At 40.3% G+C, this 16722-nt stretch overlaps 1 protein-coding gene across 1 annotated transcript in view; it reads right to left on the bottom strand.

Annotated features, from left to right (window-relative positions):
* Positions 1–2607: 2607 nt before the first annotated feature.
* The window catches only part of FBXW8 (F-box and WD repeat domain containing 8), an 87357-nt gene continuing 73242 nt past the window's right edge, over positions 2608–16722 (bottom strand). Inside the window, exons 9-11 of the mRNA XM_083151453.1 lie at positions 10710–10883; positions 8025–8141; positions 2608–3244 (exon numbers count right to left, since the gene is read on the bottom strand). Coding sequence (XP_083007579.1) covers positions 3100–3244; positions 8025–8141; positions 10710–10883 — 436 coding nt within the window. The 3' untranslated portion in view covers positions 2608–3099. The remainder of the gene's footprint in view (positions 3245–8024; positions 8142–10709; positions 10884–16722) is intronic.

Raw genomic sequence — 16722 nt, 5'->3', positions numbered from 1 at the left:
TAATAGAGGGACCAGGACCATATAGTAGGTTGTGGACAGATGCACACAACACACATACATAACACACCACAAGCAGTACAACACACCCAAAAACAGTACAACACACACAAACACACACACACACTTATACCCCTTTTACACCAAAAAACCCGGATCCGACATGGCTTGGATCCGTGTTCCAAATGCCAAGTCGGATCCGGGATTTGCACCGTTTACACTGTGGTGCCTACCTGCAGTGGCACTTGAAGATGACAATCTCCAAGCGCTGGGACCGAGATCACCCCTGCCAGGACTCCCGATCATCGCCCTGGGGGCAAGCCCAGCACCAAAGTAAGCTGCTGGGCTGCCCCCAGCCCCCGTACACCCCCCGTCTGCAAGGTGAATGGATGCCGCACACAGACCTCCATTCACCTCCTCCCTGACTCCGCTGCTATCTGCAGAGTACAGCAGACAGCAGCGGAGGCTGTGTGTTACCCCCGTCCAACCTTCATACTGACCACAGGATGCTGCGGTCTGGAGGTTGGGCTTCCCCCATTGATGTAAACAGGAGCCGGTCAGATGAATGTGACAGAGGTGCATGTCCCTGCGTCATTCCGCCATCTCTGTCCCTGCGTCACCCCGCCATCTCTGTCCCTGCGTCATTCCGCCATCTCTGTCCCTGCGTCACCCCGCCATCTCTGTCCCTGCGTCACCCCGCCATCTCTGTCCCTGCGTCACCCCGCCATCTCTGTCCCTGCGTCACCCCGCCATCTCTGTCCCTGCGTCACCCCGCCATCTCTGTCCCTGCGTCACCCCGCCATCTCTGTCCCTGCGTCACCCCGCCATCTCTGTCCCTGCGTCACCCCGCCATCTCTGTCCCTGCATCACCCTACTGTCTCTGTCCATGTGTAACCCCGCCATGTGGCATAATGTGAATTTTGGCTCAATCCAGGTGGCATAATGTGAATTTTGCCTCAATCCATGTTGCATAACGTGAATTTTGGCTCAATTTATGTAGCATAATGGGAATTTTGGCTCTTTCCAGGTGGTATAATGTGAATTTTTTTGCTCATTTTGTGTCGCATAAGGTGAATTTTGGCTCTTTCCGCATGGCATAATAATTAAGGGGCAAGCGTAAGGGGGTCTACTACTGTTTTGCATAATGTGTATAAGGGGCATACAGCATGGTACACTACACTCAAGGACATGCCCCCTTTTGAGTGGCGGCACCCTCTTTTTTTCTGGAGTGTGCACATATCTTCAGCATTTAATTTCCCATACCTTACCATACCCCCTCTTCAAAATTTCCACTGCGACCATTGCACACACATATTTATGCATAGCGCACCTCACACATTTACACATTGGACAGATACAACACACCACAGTACACACACCCACATACACTACAGCACACACACAGGGCAGCCGAGAGAGGGTGGGGGGGGGAGCGGGTACAAATTACCCAGGCCCAAGCTTGCTGGAGGGGCCCCGCAGGAGCCCTGGTCTGACCCCTTCCTTCCCCCTAAATCCCTTACGGGTAGCAACAGCAGCACACACTTCTACAGCATGTGCTCAGAATGAGTGTCTCACTGACAGCCTGCTGTCAGCACAGCACATGCTGTAGGTGTGTGCTGCTACAGAGATAACAGTTTTTAGAGTTTTCTTTTACCCTCCTCTAAACATTTTGGGGGCGCGGCCCACACTTAGGCCACGCCTCCAACATTTTCCCAGGGCCCGCTATCAAGTCAGGAGTGGTGCGTTTCAAACAACACCACCACCACCACCCCTGATTTCACTGCTGGAATTGAGTATCAATGCAAACACATTCTAACATAATGGTGGGGGTTTTAATACATTACAATCTTGAGCCATAAATGCAGCATAAGACAACATTTTACAGCAATTTTGGAAATAAAAAACAAAACAAAACACCAAGGTTGTCCTGGGCGGGTCAGCTAGTGTATATATATATATATATATATATATATATATATATATATATATATATATATATATATATATATATATATATATATATATATAAAAGGCTAACTACTTCTCACCTAGGACTGGGGGTGAGATTATGGGCTAAAAGCAGTCACGGCTCAAACTGAAAGTACATTGTGGAAGCCTTTATGTCGACAGGCTTTTAACTAGAATAAGCATAAACAAACATTACAAAGGAGAAAAATGTATTACCATACTGTAAGTTGGGAAAAACTTACGGTAACTCTAATGCAGGGTACACACCATGACGACCCGCTCACGATGTGCACCGTGAGCGGGTCCAATCCGATGGCGACCCGCACCCGGCTGTATGGTCGTCATTCAGATCCTACCTGCAGCAGGTAGGATCTCAATAACGACCGACCCGCGGGACCACGCATCGGATCGGTATCGGTCCACACCAGGACAGAAAAGGGCCCAATCACCACACAATCTACATCCAATTGGTCGGAATTGGATCTAGATTGAGGGGATCGGGCCCTAGTCGTCCTGGTGTGTACCCAGCATTAGACTCTGCCTAAAATAATTTGGATATCTATTACATGATTTTAATTTTATTTTTTTTAATTAATAAGATAATAGCAGAATAAAACATTTTAAAAAAATGTCTTATAACTATTAAACACAATTGTTGCTTTTATTTGTATAATAAAACACAGTTTTAGTCCACTGCTGATCTGGCCTCAGATCGGTCTTTTTAACAGTTGATAAAAATAAAAATAAGCGAAAGATAATCCAAATTGTATATTGGCATGACACAGTAGAAAGAATTATTTTTCCATTGGCATACGTTAGACATGAATCATCTTCTACAATGGGTAAGACTGGCTCGTAGGAGTCAAATTGTTTAAAATAGTTCATCCCAAGGACAATCCATTTACTGCAGAACATTTAAAAAACAATTATAAAGTATTTGATGAGAGGTCTTGTGATTTAGCATTCATCTGTGAAGTAACGGACGACATGTAATAAAAGCAGATGGCCCATCAATACTATTAATATTAGTCAAATCTGTGCCTTTAGTTGGTAATGGCAGTCCATATCTTTTATCGGTGATGGGAGGTCTTTTCCAGTGTTTTCCTGAGACAAAAATAGCTGTCCATGTTACTTTTACACAAGGTCATAGGGAACTGCCAAGCCAATGTTGTAATTGTATCCGGTCACTTCGGTATAAGAAGAACGACAAATTGGAAGGATGCTTTCAACAGACCTCTGATCCACGGAGAATTCATATACATTAATTGTGCCACGATGCCTGCAAATAAAAAGAGAAAGCTAGCGTATTTTTATCAGGATATATTTTCTGGGGCCTACTACCAATTTTTTCAAATAATATGATCTATAAACTTTTGCTGTACCTATTGGGGGCAGAGGATCTTGGGGTTTAGCCTCCTGTAGGATGCTGGAACTTTAAATAAAGGTCACTAATTTTATGGTCCTTCCTTTTGTATCCCCCATACTTATCCTGCAGGGAATTTATTATTTCTTCTAACCACTAGATTTTTCTTATTTCTTTCTTCTCAACTAGATTAAATCAAAACACAGTCAGCAAAACTTTAAAGCTGATGGGCCCTACACACATAGTGATATTAACTACATAGCTCAGAAAACGTCCCTACGTTGCTGTGTGTAGGGGCCATAGCAATAACGGTGTGCGGCCCCTGTGTCGTTACCTCCTGTCGATTAATAACCAGCACTCTGGTTATTTATCAGTCAGGGCCAGTGTACTTACCGGAGAACACTGGCCCTGACAGATCACTCCGCACACATCGTTGTGCAGCATTGTGTGCCGAGTGATTTGAGCTATCTAGCATCGCTCAGAATGCTCATCTACACACACATCCCTACGTGTGTGGGCCCCATAAGAAGAAATAACCTAGGCAAATGGAGAAACTAGAGCATATATTTGTCCCCTCATGGATATAAAGAAAAGGATTACACTCAAGTATAGAAATAGATTAAGCTTCATTCTATGGGGAAGTGGCAAAATGAGTTGTAGTGTGCAGCACCTAACGTCCACTGTAATCATGACAAATCTCAGGGGTGATCATCAGGCAATCATCTACCCTCCATTTCCTCTTCGTGTCTGATGTCACTACGGAAAAACCCATGGAGAGCAGTGGGGCTGACTTGATGATAACACCACAACTTAGACCTGCCTCTGCCACCGGTCTTCCCTGGCTTTCAAAGGAGGACGATATGGCAGATGGCCATCTTTGTGATTCTGCTCTCCTTTCCCCCACACAGCTGGCTCCCATATATGGAAACTGGTGAATGGTATGTAAGGACTCCTCTGCTTGCCCCCCTCACCAGTTCTCCATTACTCTCCGCCTCTCCATGTTACGGTCACCCACTACTTGTCATCCTCTCTCTCTGACACCCTCTCCCTCACTATTTGCCACTGTTCTTACTCTTACCCCGTTACCCCTGACTTACAGCTTTATTGATCTTAGCTAAACTGGAAATGTAGCCAGCAGTTAGAAACTGACACAATTTTTGTTATTTTAGCGGTTTACCTAAACATATTAAATTTGGTTATGTAATGAATAGATCTTTAAGGTGCAGACTTATCAGCTTTAATTTGACAGTATTCACATTCAAAATTGGTGGAAGGGTTTAGGGATTACATCTTTTTGAAATGTAGCCCCATCTTTTGTTCAAAAGGACCACAAGTAATTGGTCTATTAATTTAATATCTGTTTCATAGTAACATAGTAGTTTAGGTTTAAAAAAGTTCAACCTTTTACAAGATCCCTTAGAGGATGTTGTCTAGATGTTAAATCCTCTTTTGAATTTTTGAATTTGTTTCCACTTTGGACTGAATAAGGTTTATCGCTTGTACCCCTGGATGTTTTTATCCAATAAATGCTTAACCAACCTTAAATTTAAATGCATTTATTTTGTCTGCCATCACCACTTCTTCTGGAAGAGAGTTCCATACTTTTACTTCCCTGACCTTAATAAAACAAAATCTTCTCTCCTCCAGTCTGAGTGTTTGCACACGTGTTCTAGTTTCCAACCTCAAAGTTAATTGGTTGTCTGACTGTTCCTTATATTGTCCCTGATATATCTGTATATGTTAAGTATGTCTCCGTCTTAACATCTCTTTTCCAGCGTAAACATTCCTAATTCGGCAAATCTATCCTTATAGCTTAATGACTTCAACGCTTCTATTACCTTGGCTGCCCTTCTCTGGACTTTTTCCAGTTCTCTAATGTCCTTTTTGTAGTGAGGAGCCCAGAATTGTACTCCAAATTCTAGATGAGGTCTAACGAGTGCCTTGTACAGTGGCATCATTATTTTGGTGTCCCTAGCTTCCATGCCCCACCAGAAATGAGGTTACCGTGAAGCTGGTTGGTGGGCAAATATTTCTTGGCCAATGAATATACCAAGAACCTCTATTATTGATTGATTTTGATTAATAATATGGAGTGTGCATCTGCACCACATGTCTTTCTTTGCAGAACTACAAGTCCCAGCATGATAGCACCTCTTGTAAATCGGGTGTGCATTCTAAGATCCCCCCCCCATAAGCTAACATTGTGTACACCTGTACACCTGAAGGTTGGGACTCCCTCAACTTCAACTTCAGAGTAGCACCCCGCCCACCTGATCTGAACATTAGTTCACCAGTTTGGTCCCTGGTAGCCACAGACTGCAAACTGAGGGCACAATGAAGGTAAGACCTAAAAATTTACACTAATTGCTAGTCTTGGAGATTTGGGGCGCGGCTCCCCTTGGGTTGGTGTAGCCGAGTTGCTTTCAGGGTGGCACACCCTAACATTTATTTAGCACTATTTATTTTCACTAATATTATACTTCCTAGCACTACACTTTTTAACCTCTAGCTCCTGCATCTTTCTTATTAACACACATTTATAGCTTAGTTTTTCACTTGTGTGCTGCCCTGGGGTGACTGGCTTATGCTGGCCTTTTTGGGGTTCCGTGCCCCAGATTCTTAGCATTAGGGACCCACCAGAAATGAGGTTACCGTGAAGCTGGTTGGTGGGCAAATATTTCTTGGCCAATGAATATACCAAGAACCTCTGTTATTGATTGATTTTGATTAATAATATGGGGTGTGCATCTGCACCACATGTCTTTCTTTGCAGAACTACAAGTCCCAGCATGATAGCACCTCATGTAAATCGGGTGTGCATTCTAAGATCCCCCCCCCATAACCCTTTATATACAGGCAAGTTTTTCTGGTTGGCCTTATTGGCTGCTACATGTTACTGAGCACTGCACCCAAGTTTGTTGTCAATTTGAACTCCTAGGTCCTTTTCCAAATCTGTGACATTGGTATTTGGCAGCTGATGCTGTGAATCCACAACAGGTGGCCATAGGATCTTGCTGCAAGTGAAATAGGCAACAAAAAAAATCCCTCAGATAGTTGGAACCTTAGGAGAGGCCAACATTTTGGTACATTCTGAGAAACAAAAAAAACACCACACTTAAACTCAGACACAAAAAGGCCTGGACTTCCACAAAAGACAATACTTGTAGATGATTTCAGGATTCTTTCCACGCTAAAGAAAAAAAAAATTCAGCCAAGTGAAGAGAACACTCCAGTAGGTAGGTATGTCAAATTTTCCATAAAGAGAAGACTTTACAAATACTGAGCATCACTGCAAGAATGGCTCATAATTCGAAGCGTACCACAGAATCTGTAAAAAACAGTGGAAGTAGTACAATAGCATTTAGCATGGCTTCCAGTGTCATGGCATCAATTGTGTTTATGGATGGTGCTCAGATTCAGCCATATTAGCAAAGTAGATTGGACAGCGCTTCACAATATAAATAGAAAATTACTCAAAATACACTCCAAGAGCAAACCAGATGTTTTTAAGGCAAAGAAGTGCAATATTCTGCTATGGCCGAGGTAATCACCGCATCTCAAGCTGGTCGGGCATGGATTTTACTTGTAGAAAATAAAATAGAAAGGCAGAAAGACTTGCAAACCAACAACTCCAGTCAGCTGTAGTTAAGTCCTTGCAAAGCAGAACAATGAAGTCTGGAACCATGCTGGTTTACTCCTGACAGTAATATCCCACAAGATTCTCAACTAAATATTACAAATTTACATTTTATTAATGAGTATGGTCAGAAGTCCAATTACATTTTTACCCCTGAAAATACCATTGTGCAACTAGGGTTGCAATTCTTAAACGTTTCATATGATATTTTTGTTCCACCCCTTCAATAAAGATAAAAGTCTGCATTTCAATTGCTTTATGTCTACACCATTGTGGTGGCAAGGTTGTGCCAGACATACTGTAAATTAATGTCTTTCAGGGATCAATTGTATTTCAAAGACAAAGAAACTAACTCCCATATCTCCAGAATTACATAAGGGAGGCATGGGAGAGTAACTCTGTCTTTGTCAAGAGATTACTTTACCTAGTTTTAAAAAAGCCAAATATATTGTACGAGAGAAGAATGATCTCTCTATTGTGGCACAACTAAAGCCCAATATAATATTATTGGGTCCAAGGAAGACCACAGCACCAACTCATTATTTTTCTAGCTAGGGATGGAATGGTGTTGAATAATAATCAATATTTGTGACCATATGCAGTTGATATGCTTTGATCTGGCACTACTAGCTTGTAAAAATGTTGAAGATATTCTAAACATTGCAACGGAGAGCACATCAAAAGTAAATCAATAAAAGTTAAGGTGCACACACAGGGTGATATTAGGCACTTTTCTAAGCAATCTGTCTAGATCTTATAAATTAAACACACATCGCCCTGTGTGTACACTGCAATGGCGCTGCACAGCCTTGCGCGTCGCCATTGCCCGCATAGAACTTTAGTCAAGATCTGGATAGATCTCCTACATGTGCATAAAGAAGACTGAGTTAGCACAGAGGGCGATATAGTCACCAGGAAGCTCAGCATGTAGGCTAGGCAGAAATCGCCGCATGTGTATGGGGCTTTGGATAACAGAAAAGCATGCTACAATCAGATGTTATGCAATATGGCTCACTGAACTGGACAAAAAGCCTTGGATTAGACATGTTTTAGTGTTACCTTCGGTGAGCAGTAAGGTCATCATCCATGATGCTGGCTCCGCGGGGAACCTTCTCATCGGGAATGTTTGCAGTGATCAAACTTTGGGAATTAAACCATATGTAACGGACAGGGTGTCTACAGAGACAAACATTAAAATAGTTACAACTTAAGCTGCGGTTAATGAGATTTATTTGCATAAATATATTTTTTGTCATATTTACAAAGAAAAAAAAAAAGATAGCATTGTTAAATTCTTTGGTTTATAATAAATTAACATATATTATTAATTTGGAATTTAAATATATATTATATTTATCATGTATAAATAAAATATTGGAAGTGATGGTAGCAAAAAAAACCCCAAAAACAGAGAAGTCCACTAATACTTCATAAACAATTAACAGAAAGAAAAAAGTTAGGGAGCAAAGCGAAGGACCCACTATTTCCCTTCTTCATAGTGTAGTATTAATCTCTCAAAACAATATCCCGGTGCAGCTAGGTGTCACGATAGCTGCCCCGCGCTGCAGGAGTCAGGACACAGAAGACAGCGGCGACACACAGAGCAAGTGGGCGGGCGGCACACAGAGTGCGGGCAAGTGGCACACATGCCTTTTGCGGTGCACGGCTATTAACTCTGCGCCCAAAGCTCGCTACGCCCCTGTGTCTACTAAGGTTTTTCTAATTCTAAGTACTTTATTCAAGTTACAATATTTACAAGATATAAAATAAGTCTGTCCCCTTAATAATAGTAAGGAGGAAGGAATAACGGCTTTCACATCCAGAATATCCTAATAGCCCTGTTAATTTTTCAGCCCCCCCAAAAAACTGGTTAATAGGCTGTTTTTTGTGATCTGAAGGACGGCAAAAGATGAACAAGTTGGAAAAAAAAAATTGAACTAAACTTGTGTCGACCATATCTGCGTCGATCATTATGTTAACCAATTGAATCTGTCGACCTTATCTACCACCTACTTCTAACATGCCAACCTTTTGACCTTATGACCCTGCTGTCCAAGGGGGTTGACCTAATATAGGGCAACTAGATACCTAGTTGGACATATATAAATTTCCCCCAGAGAGACCAACGCACAGGTGTCATTTTGAGTGTTTAATACTAAGCTTCAGTAACATAGTAATTAAGGTTGAAAAAAGTACGTCAGTCCATAGAGTTCAATCTATTTGACTTGGAACTACTGAGTAGAGTAAGTCATATCTATAGGATTACCTTAGTGGCCAAAAATGTATCCAGTTTAGATTTCAATTAATTTACAGTAGATGCTGTAATCACCGGCAATAAGTTCCAGAATTGTACTGCTCCAATGGGGAAGAATCCTCTTCTAAATTCAGTATGGGATTTATTTTCCTTGAACGTATGAATTTTATTTTTCTTTGTTTACCACACAAGAGAATTAAAAATGTATTCCAAAAGGAACAATTAGTGTTGATGAAAAAAGCTTTGAATGGGACACTCTTTGCACCATATGTAAAAAAAAAAATCTGCTCATATACTATATTTATCATTAAAGAAGTTTAAGGCTGCATACACATTAGACGACTTTTTAAACAATGTGTACGATAACGATTGGTTCTCAGCGACAAATCATGTAAATCATACAGTGCCAATGGATTATCACGATGCCGATTAAAGTTCCCTCTGGTTGTTTGTATCTTCTACTGATCTCTTGAACATGCAGGAATATTTGTATGTATTGCTTATGGTGGCATGCTCCTGGATGTGACTGTATCTTCTGTAAGATTGCAGTGTCTTTGCACTATATTTGTCTCGAAGTTCAAGGGAAAAATCATAGTTATATCGCATAGTTTGTATGTTGTCTAATGTGTATGCAAGCTTATGCAAGATAGATTTTGTGGAAAAAAAATGCATGATGGGAAAAGGACACTATTGTTTTTTCTGATTTCTTGTATTGTGTAACACAGTTGCATGACTCCATCTAGTGTCACAAAACTAGAATGCAGCAGATGAGGATTTTATGCTCACACACAGATACAGAGGGGCCCTGTTTCAATGATAATAGATTACTGCATATCATTTTGCAATTAAAACTTTTTTATATTTTAATACATTATCAAGCAGAATGAGTTTAACATTACCAGCCATTAAATTATCTCCTTCTAGATAGGGAAAGAGATTGCAGTTCCCTGTGTACATCTGGCCCACACTGTCCTGACATCTCCAAAGTGTCCATGTGTTTTAATTTACCTGTACATAAAGACATTCCCATGAAGAATTTCAGAACTGCTGTTTTGTTATATGACATGATGAAGATGGTGGCTGGATGTACACAGGGAACTGCATGTAATCTCACTCTACTCTAAGCCGAGAGCTCCTAAAGCTGCATGTAATGCATACTGCTGGAGAGTGACTCTAAAGCAAACAGCAAGTTTTGTGTACATCTGGCCCCCATCTTCATCATGTCATATAACAAAATAGCAGTTCTGGGAATTTTCTCCATGGGAATGTCTTTATGTACAGGTAAATTAATGTTCTGACCACACAGGGCAGAGGGAAAGTGGCTCAGTGTGTATGCACCTAGCAGCTTTCCCCCCAGTGATGACAGCGGTCATCGCTGTGCATACACTCTGGGCATAATTGCCCAGTGTGTATGGACTGTAACTCATATCTACAAAAACTGACGCTTACAGTCTAATGAATAGAATATTAAACCACACAACAAACCGTACCTTGCATGCATCTCCCATAATTTGGTACCCATTCTCTGATCCCAAGTACAGACCAGACCCTCCTCTCCTCCAGAGACCACCTTCCAGTCATCCATGCGCACAGCCGAGACTCCCAAGTTGTGGGCATACAAGGAACAGAGAGATTTGCTGCATCGCATGTCATATACACGCACCCTGTAACACAAATGATTGACTCCGTTATGATTCTTAGAATTCCAAATATCCATTTTAACTACTATAGCACAGATTTAGACACTATGGGGCAGATGTATTAAGCCTTAACAAGAGATAAATGCAAGGGTGATAATGAGAGATAAACGTCCAGCCAATCACCTTCTTAATGACTTTTTTCAAACACAGCCTGTAACATGGCAGCTAGCAGGTGATTGGCTGGGCATTTATGTCTCCTTATCACCCTTGTATTTATTTCTTGTTAAAGCTTAATACATCTATATAGTATTAAGAGCCCTTCTAAAAAAATGTGTGAGTGTATATATACTGTATATGTTCTATTTATTACAATACACTTTTTCCAAGTATCTTATAAAATATTGTAAGACATGAAATGGTGTCAGTATACATTTTTAGTGATGCGCTGGCCATTCATATCTGCACCTTTTGCAAACCAAAAAAGTCAAAGATGATAGACTTTTGTTATTATTTGTGCTGCAGTAACTTTCCGACAGTGCTCCCCTCTGTAAAGACCCCCATACACTAGTCCGATTTGGCATGTTTTTACCAGATTCCGATGAATCGGGCCAAGAAATCGGGTGAAAAGTGGCCAAATCATATTTGATGTCTGATTGGATCCGATGAGTGCTTCGAGTCTGAGGTCAGACCTGCAGCACATACGATAAATTTGGAATCAGAACCATCAGAGGCACTTTGTGAGTACTATTTAGCACCTGCCATGCATAGCATAAAATTTCCCTTGAACTTTCCCCTGGCAGCTGCCCGGCAACCCTTTTACATGCGATACATCGGATGTAAAAAAATGACACAAGTGCCAAATCAGATCTACTGTTGGCCCTCCAGGGGAGCTGCCAGGGGAGTTCAAGGGAAATCAAGTCCGATTTGCCCCTCAGACAGGTCAGACTACTGTATGTGAGCCTTTAGAGACAAAGGGCCTGATTTAATAGCCATGCTCCTTTAAAAATAAGTCTACAAAGCTCAGCAATTCGTTGTAATCTTGTATTTCAGGAGAACAGAAAGTGTGTAACCTCTTTTTAAAACAATCAATTTAAAATCAATTTATTTGTAATTACTATAAAAAAAAAAAAAGAGTATTTTACTTATGTCAACCATAATTAACAATAATCAAAGGTATGGATAATTAATTTTAAAAAGTTAAGTATTGTAGTATTCCACATGACCCTGCCTGCTTACACCATCTATTTTATACTACTTTCAGACCGCAAACCCGTCTCTGACCTCATGGATGTTTGTGCTTTGATTCTACGTGATTCAGGTGTTAGCATGCAGCATAGTGTCACACTATACACTTATTTCATGCTGAGGAAGAGTGCACAGTTTTGGGTAATTTGCCTGCAGATCTCCCAGCAAGATCATGAGTGATGGGACCTGCTGTCGAACTGTTGCTGCTGCCAACGGCAAGTGCATACATGCATTTGGCAGCATGACCCTAGCTAGCAAAGTCTCTCTCCTCATGCAGAGCATGGTCAGCGATATAGTGCGTACAGACTAGGTGACTTGAACATTGTGTCTTTCTGAACCAATGGAATCGCTAAAACCATAAATAAAAGTACCGTAATCTAGTGTGTACCCAATTACCCTATCTCATTTGATTAAGATCTTTCATGAGTACGGCCCTTCCTACTCCTGTATTTCCACTCTGACTCATCATCTATTTGCCCTTGCATAATACAGAATGTTTCTAGATTTTTTGTGGATTTATTTCTTCTAGCCTTGTTTGTATACTTATATTGTATCAGTTTTCTTAGAGAGACCTACGGTGTAGCTAGATGTGCTGGTTCAGTTTTATCCAGATTTACTTTCTCAAAGCGGGATCTTATTGGCTATCCAAAACATGTGACAGCCGATAGCCACTAAGATACCGGTTTGTGAAGTAAATCCAGTAAAACCGAACCCGCATATCTCTTGGTGTAACAGCCCTTAATTAATCAAATCTATTAACCATTTGAGTGCCAAGTGAATTTGTCAAAATAGGTGTGAAAATTGCCACGCAAACATTGTTCATTCATCATAAACGACAACAGTTTTTGTGCTGAGCTTTGTCCCTATGTGACAATTAAAGGATTTTGGTATCGGTAAATGATACAAAATAACTTTACTTGATGGGAACATATAATACAGTGCAGGGAAAAACATAGAAGGAACTCATATTGCCATAGAAAAAAATGAGAAATATAAAATAAAGTGTCAATCTAGAGTGGTACAGTAGCAAGTGCTAGTGTATGTCCGTGGTGAGTACCAAGTCCCTAATTTGCGCATCGGGCTCACAGCCCGTCCTGTCAAACTTAAGAGAAGTGGTCTCCTTGTTGTTCTAGATTGATTAAGGTCCGCTTATCCTTCCTTTAGTAGGAGAGATAAGAATCTGTCCAATTAGTTGTTCAATTTGTCCTTTTCCTGATTGCGGCATCCCGCAGATCAGAATGTGATTTGTAGGTTACAATTTTCGGGTACCCCTTTTAAACGTCAATTGTGAATATGCGGGCTTTCGGGAGAGGGATTTGCAGCTTAGGGGTGCCAGTCCCGTCGGAGTGTCCAGTGTCGTGCGGTGCTGCAGTTGTTCTGGAGCTACTCCGGGTGTTGGTAACAGGAGGTGGAGACACTTCACCATAGCCAGGTAGCTGGCGTGTGTGCCATGTCCACCATACTGCCTGTTATTCATCATAATGACCTGTAATGTTTACCTTATATAGGAAATATTATATATATTTTTTTACACAACATTTTTATTTGAATTTATATAACAAATGCGAGTGACGCTGGAATTTTCTGCAGATATTTTGAGCATCTCTCAAGGAGATGTTGGCCCTCAAAGGGTTAATCCCAACACTGGCAGTGACCAGACAGTAAACAAAAAATATCAGACTACTATCGCTCTTAGAGCAGCTACCCAGACACCTATCAAAAACAAGGTCGCCAAAACCTCTTAGCCAATGAGTAAACAAAAAAAAAAAAAAAGAGGACCATAGTGTAACCAATTTCATTCTTGTGAAATTGGTTACACTATGGTCCTCGCTTTCTTTTTCCCATATGTTATAAACTCTTTGGAAAATCTTTTGAAAAAGAAAAAAGAATTGGAAAAGGACTGCATCCTGACCATTGGGCCATTTTGGATGGTAAGAGCGCAACTGAGAGGCTATCTCCCCCTTTTTATGTATACTCAGTGACCAGACAGTGTTAGGGGAGAATTAAATTAAGTATAAAAGTTTGTTCCCGCAAGAAAAATTCACAGCAAATCCGCACTGCAAATTATATTTACAATTTGATTTCAAATTCGCATACCTTTTAAAGAGTAAATATACCTATTTTTGTCGTACCACCATTAGCAGGTGAAAAGGGTAGGAGAAAGCTTTATGCTAATGTTAAAATATTGGGGACTTGCTTCAGAACTCTTTCGACATTCCCCTTCCCCTAATGACTAATCAGGCATTTGGAAGCTTTCAATTAGTCAATTGGGGCCAATAATTATGTAATTTATACTGCAAAAAAAATATGGCCCCAAATTACTCTTCAAAATAAACTTTTCTTTGGTGCACTTCAAATGTAAATAATTTATTTCAATGCAAAATAATAAAGAAGGAAAAACGGCCTCAAATTTCCCAAAATCTTTTTCATTAAATTCCTTTTTAATTAAATGAAATACATAAACTTTTTAGTAAAAAAAAAAAAGAAAAAAAAAAGCATAAATCAGCCATTTGATACTGTAAAAACATAAAGTACTTTCCTTATGCCCACTTTGTATATGGCCATACTAACAGCTTTCTATATGACCTACTAACAAAGTTGTAACTTTTTAGGGGTCAGGAAGATCGCCCCACTTTTTTGGAACAGTGCAAATTGCCAATCCTAATTGAATTGTGTAACATGGAACATGTGCATGAAGGCAAAATGTGCAATTTTGAACTAGTCCTTAGCCTTTTACCCACTCACACCTGATGAATTCCCCTTTAGTGCAAGGATATGGAGCACTTTGATGTTGCTAAATAAAATTGTAATAAAATTACATTTTACCTATGGGTGCAGTGTAAACACCTGCTGCAATAGTCACAGCATCTCATACAGTGGGACCAGGATGTAAAGGTAAGGCACTTCAGGGAAGAAAAAAAAAAATAGTAAAAAACAGAAAGGTGTCACCCCTATTATTGTTTAAGTCCATAGGATAAAAGTGATCCAAGCCAAGTACTAAAATGCTTCTCCCTATTTTTCTCTCTCTCTAATACTGTGGTCTGCAGAATTGTTAATACAACATACTGTTCCGCATATGTAATGCTTTTAACCCTTTGAGTGCCAAAGTTGCTGTGAGAGATCTTCAAAATATTTGCAAAAAAATGCCAGTGTCGCTCCCAGCGACCGTTCTTTTAGTATAAATAAATACAAATACAGCCAAGTCAGTTAATTGAAGTTTCTGTGAGCGACACTGGTATTTTTAGCAGATATTTTGAGGATCTCTCGCTGCAATGTTGGCACTCAAGGTACCCATACACGTTGTGATTATCGCATGCATTTTGAACTTTTAAAGTTCAAAACGTATTGCATGTGGTTATAATCACACCGTGTACCTGCGGTGATGCGATGCGCATCCCCGCGGGTACAATATTGTATAGCACAAAAAGTATGTGCAGGCAGTACTTTTTGTGCTACATCGCATCACATCACTTTTGTAGTACAGTGCGATGCGATGTACCTGGTGACCATTAGGGACTATATACTTTAAAAAAAAAAAAAAGGCTAAAATCGCATCGCACAGTACACATTACATTGCATCGCATAGAAGAAAAATCGCACAGCACCATTGTACAGTACAAAACGGACAGCACACAAAATCGCAACGTGTATGGGCACCTTCAGGGTTAAAATAAACAATAATGATTACACTTCTCACGGAACACAGTGGGTTATAACTCACAATATTTATCATTCAGCAATAATATATATGTATAACAATGTCACACAGAAGCTGCCGAGGGACATTAAATTTAATTAGATTAGATTTTATTGTTAGGATGATATAACACATAAAAAAGAATAAAGTTGATTATAGCAATATGAATTGAGAGGGGTCAACAACAGGATGAATAGATAAATATCAAAATAAGGGTGTGGGCCAACTCTAGTTTGACAGGATGTAGTATACGGACTGCTTTTAATTTGTGAGGCAATTAATTTCTATTTTAGAATAAATCTATATGATTGAATCGAGATTATAGCTCGTAAAAGATAAAAATGATATAACATGGATCCATCTTGGTTTAGACTGAGTGTTCCTCAGATTATACATAGAATATATACATGACCTTCGGAATCTTGGTGGTTAATTGCTGCTGAGTCCTACTAAACTTAGTGGGAGGCTGGTGCAAGCATGCACTGGCTCCTATTGTAGTAAATGGCATATCGGGAGTGTACAATCGCAAAAGCTCTGCCACGTGTTGCATGTAAATAAAAGTGTACATAAATTGATAGCTAAAATGTCTTGTGTGTGGAAAAAAAAGAAAAGTGCACAGTGACCATAATGTTTAAAACACTTTGGGGCAGATGTATTAAGCCTTAACAAGAGATAAATGCCAGGGGGATAAGGAGAGATAAACGTCCAGCCAATCACCTGCCAACTGCCATGTTACAGGCTGTGTTTGAAAAAAGTCAGTTAGGAGGAGATTGGCTGGACGTTTATCTCTCCTTATCACACTTGCATTTATCTCTTGTTAAGGCTTAATACATCTGCCCCAGTATGTGATAAAACAGCTTACAGAGGTAAACGTAGAACAGCTTTTTCGCAACGATATCAATTACGGGAGACCTGCTTGCC

This window comes from Crinia signifera, chromosome 1 (genome assembly GCF_055691185.1).
Source record: "Crinia signifera chromosome 1, ASM5569118v1, whole genome shotgun sequence".
Classification (NCBI taxonomy): domain Eukaryota; kingdom Metazoa; phylum Chordata; class Amphibia; order Anura; family Myobatrachidae; genus Crinia; species Crinia signifera.
This window is presented reverse-complemented; position numbering and strand designations above follow the sequence as displayed.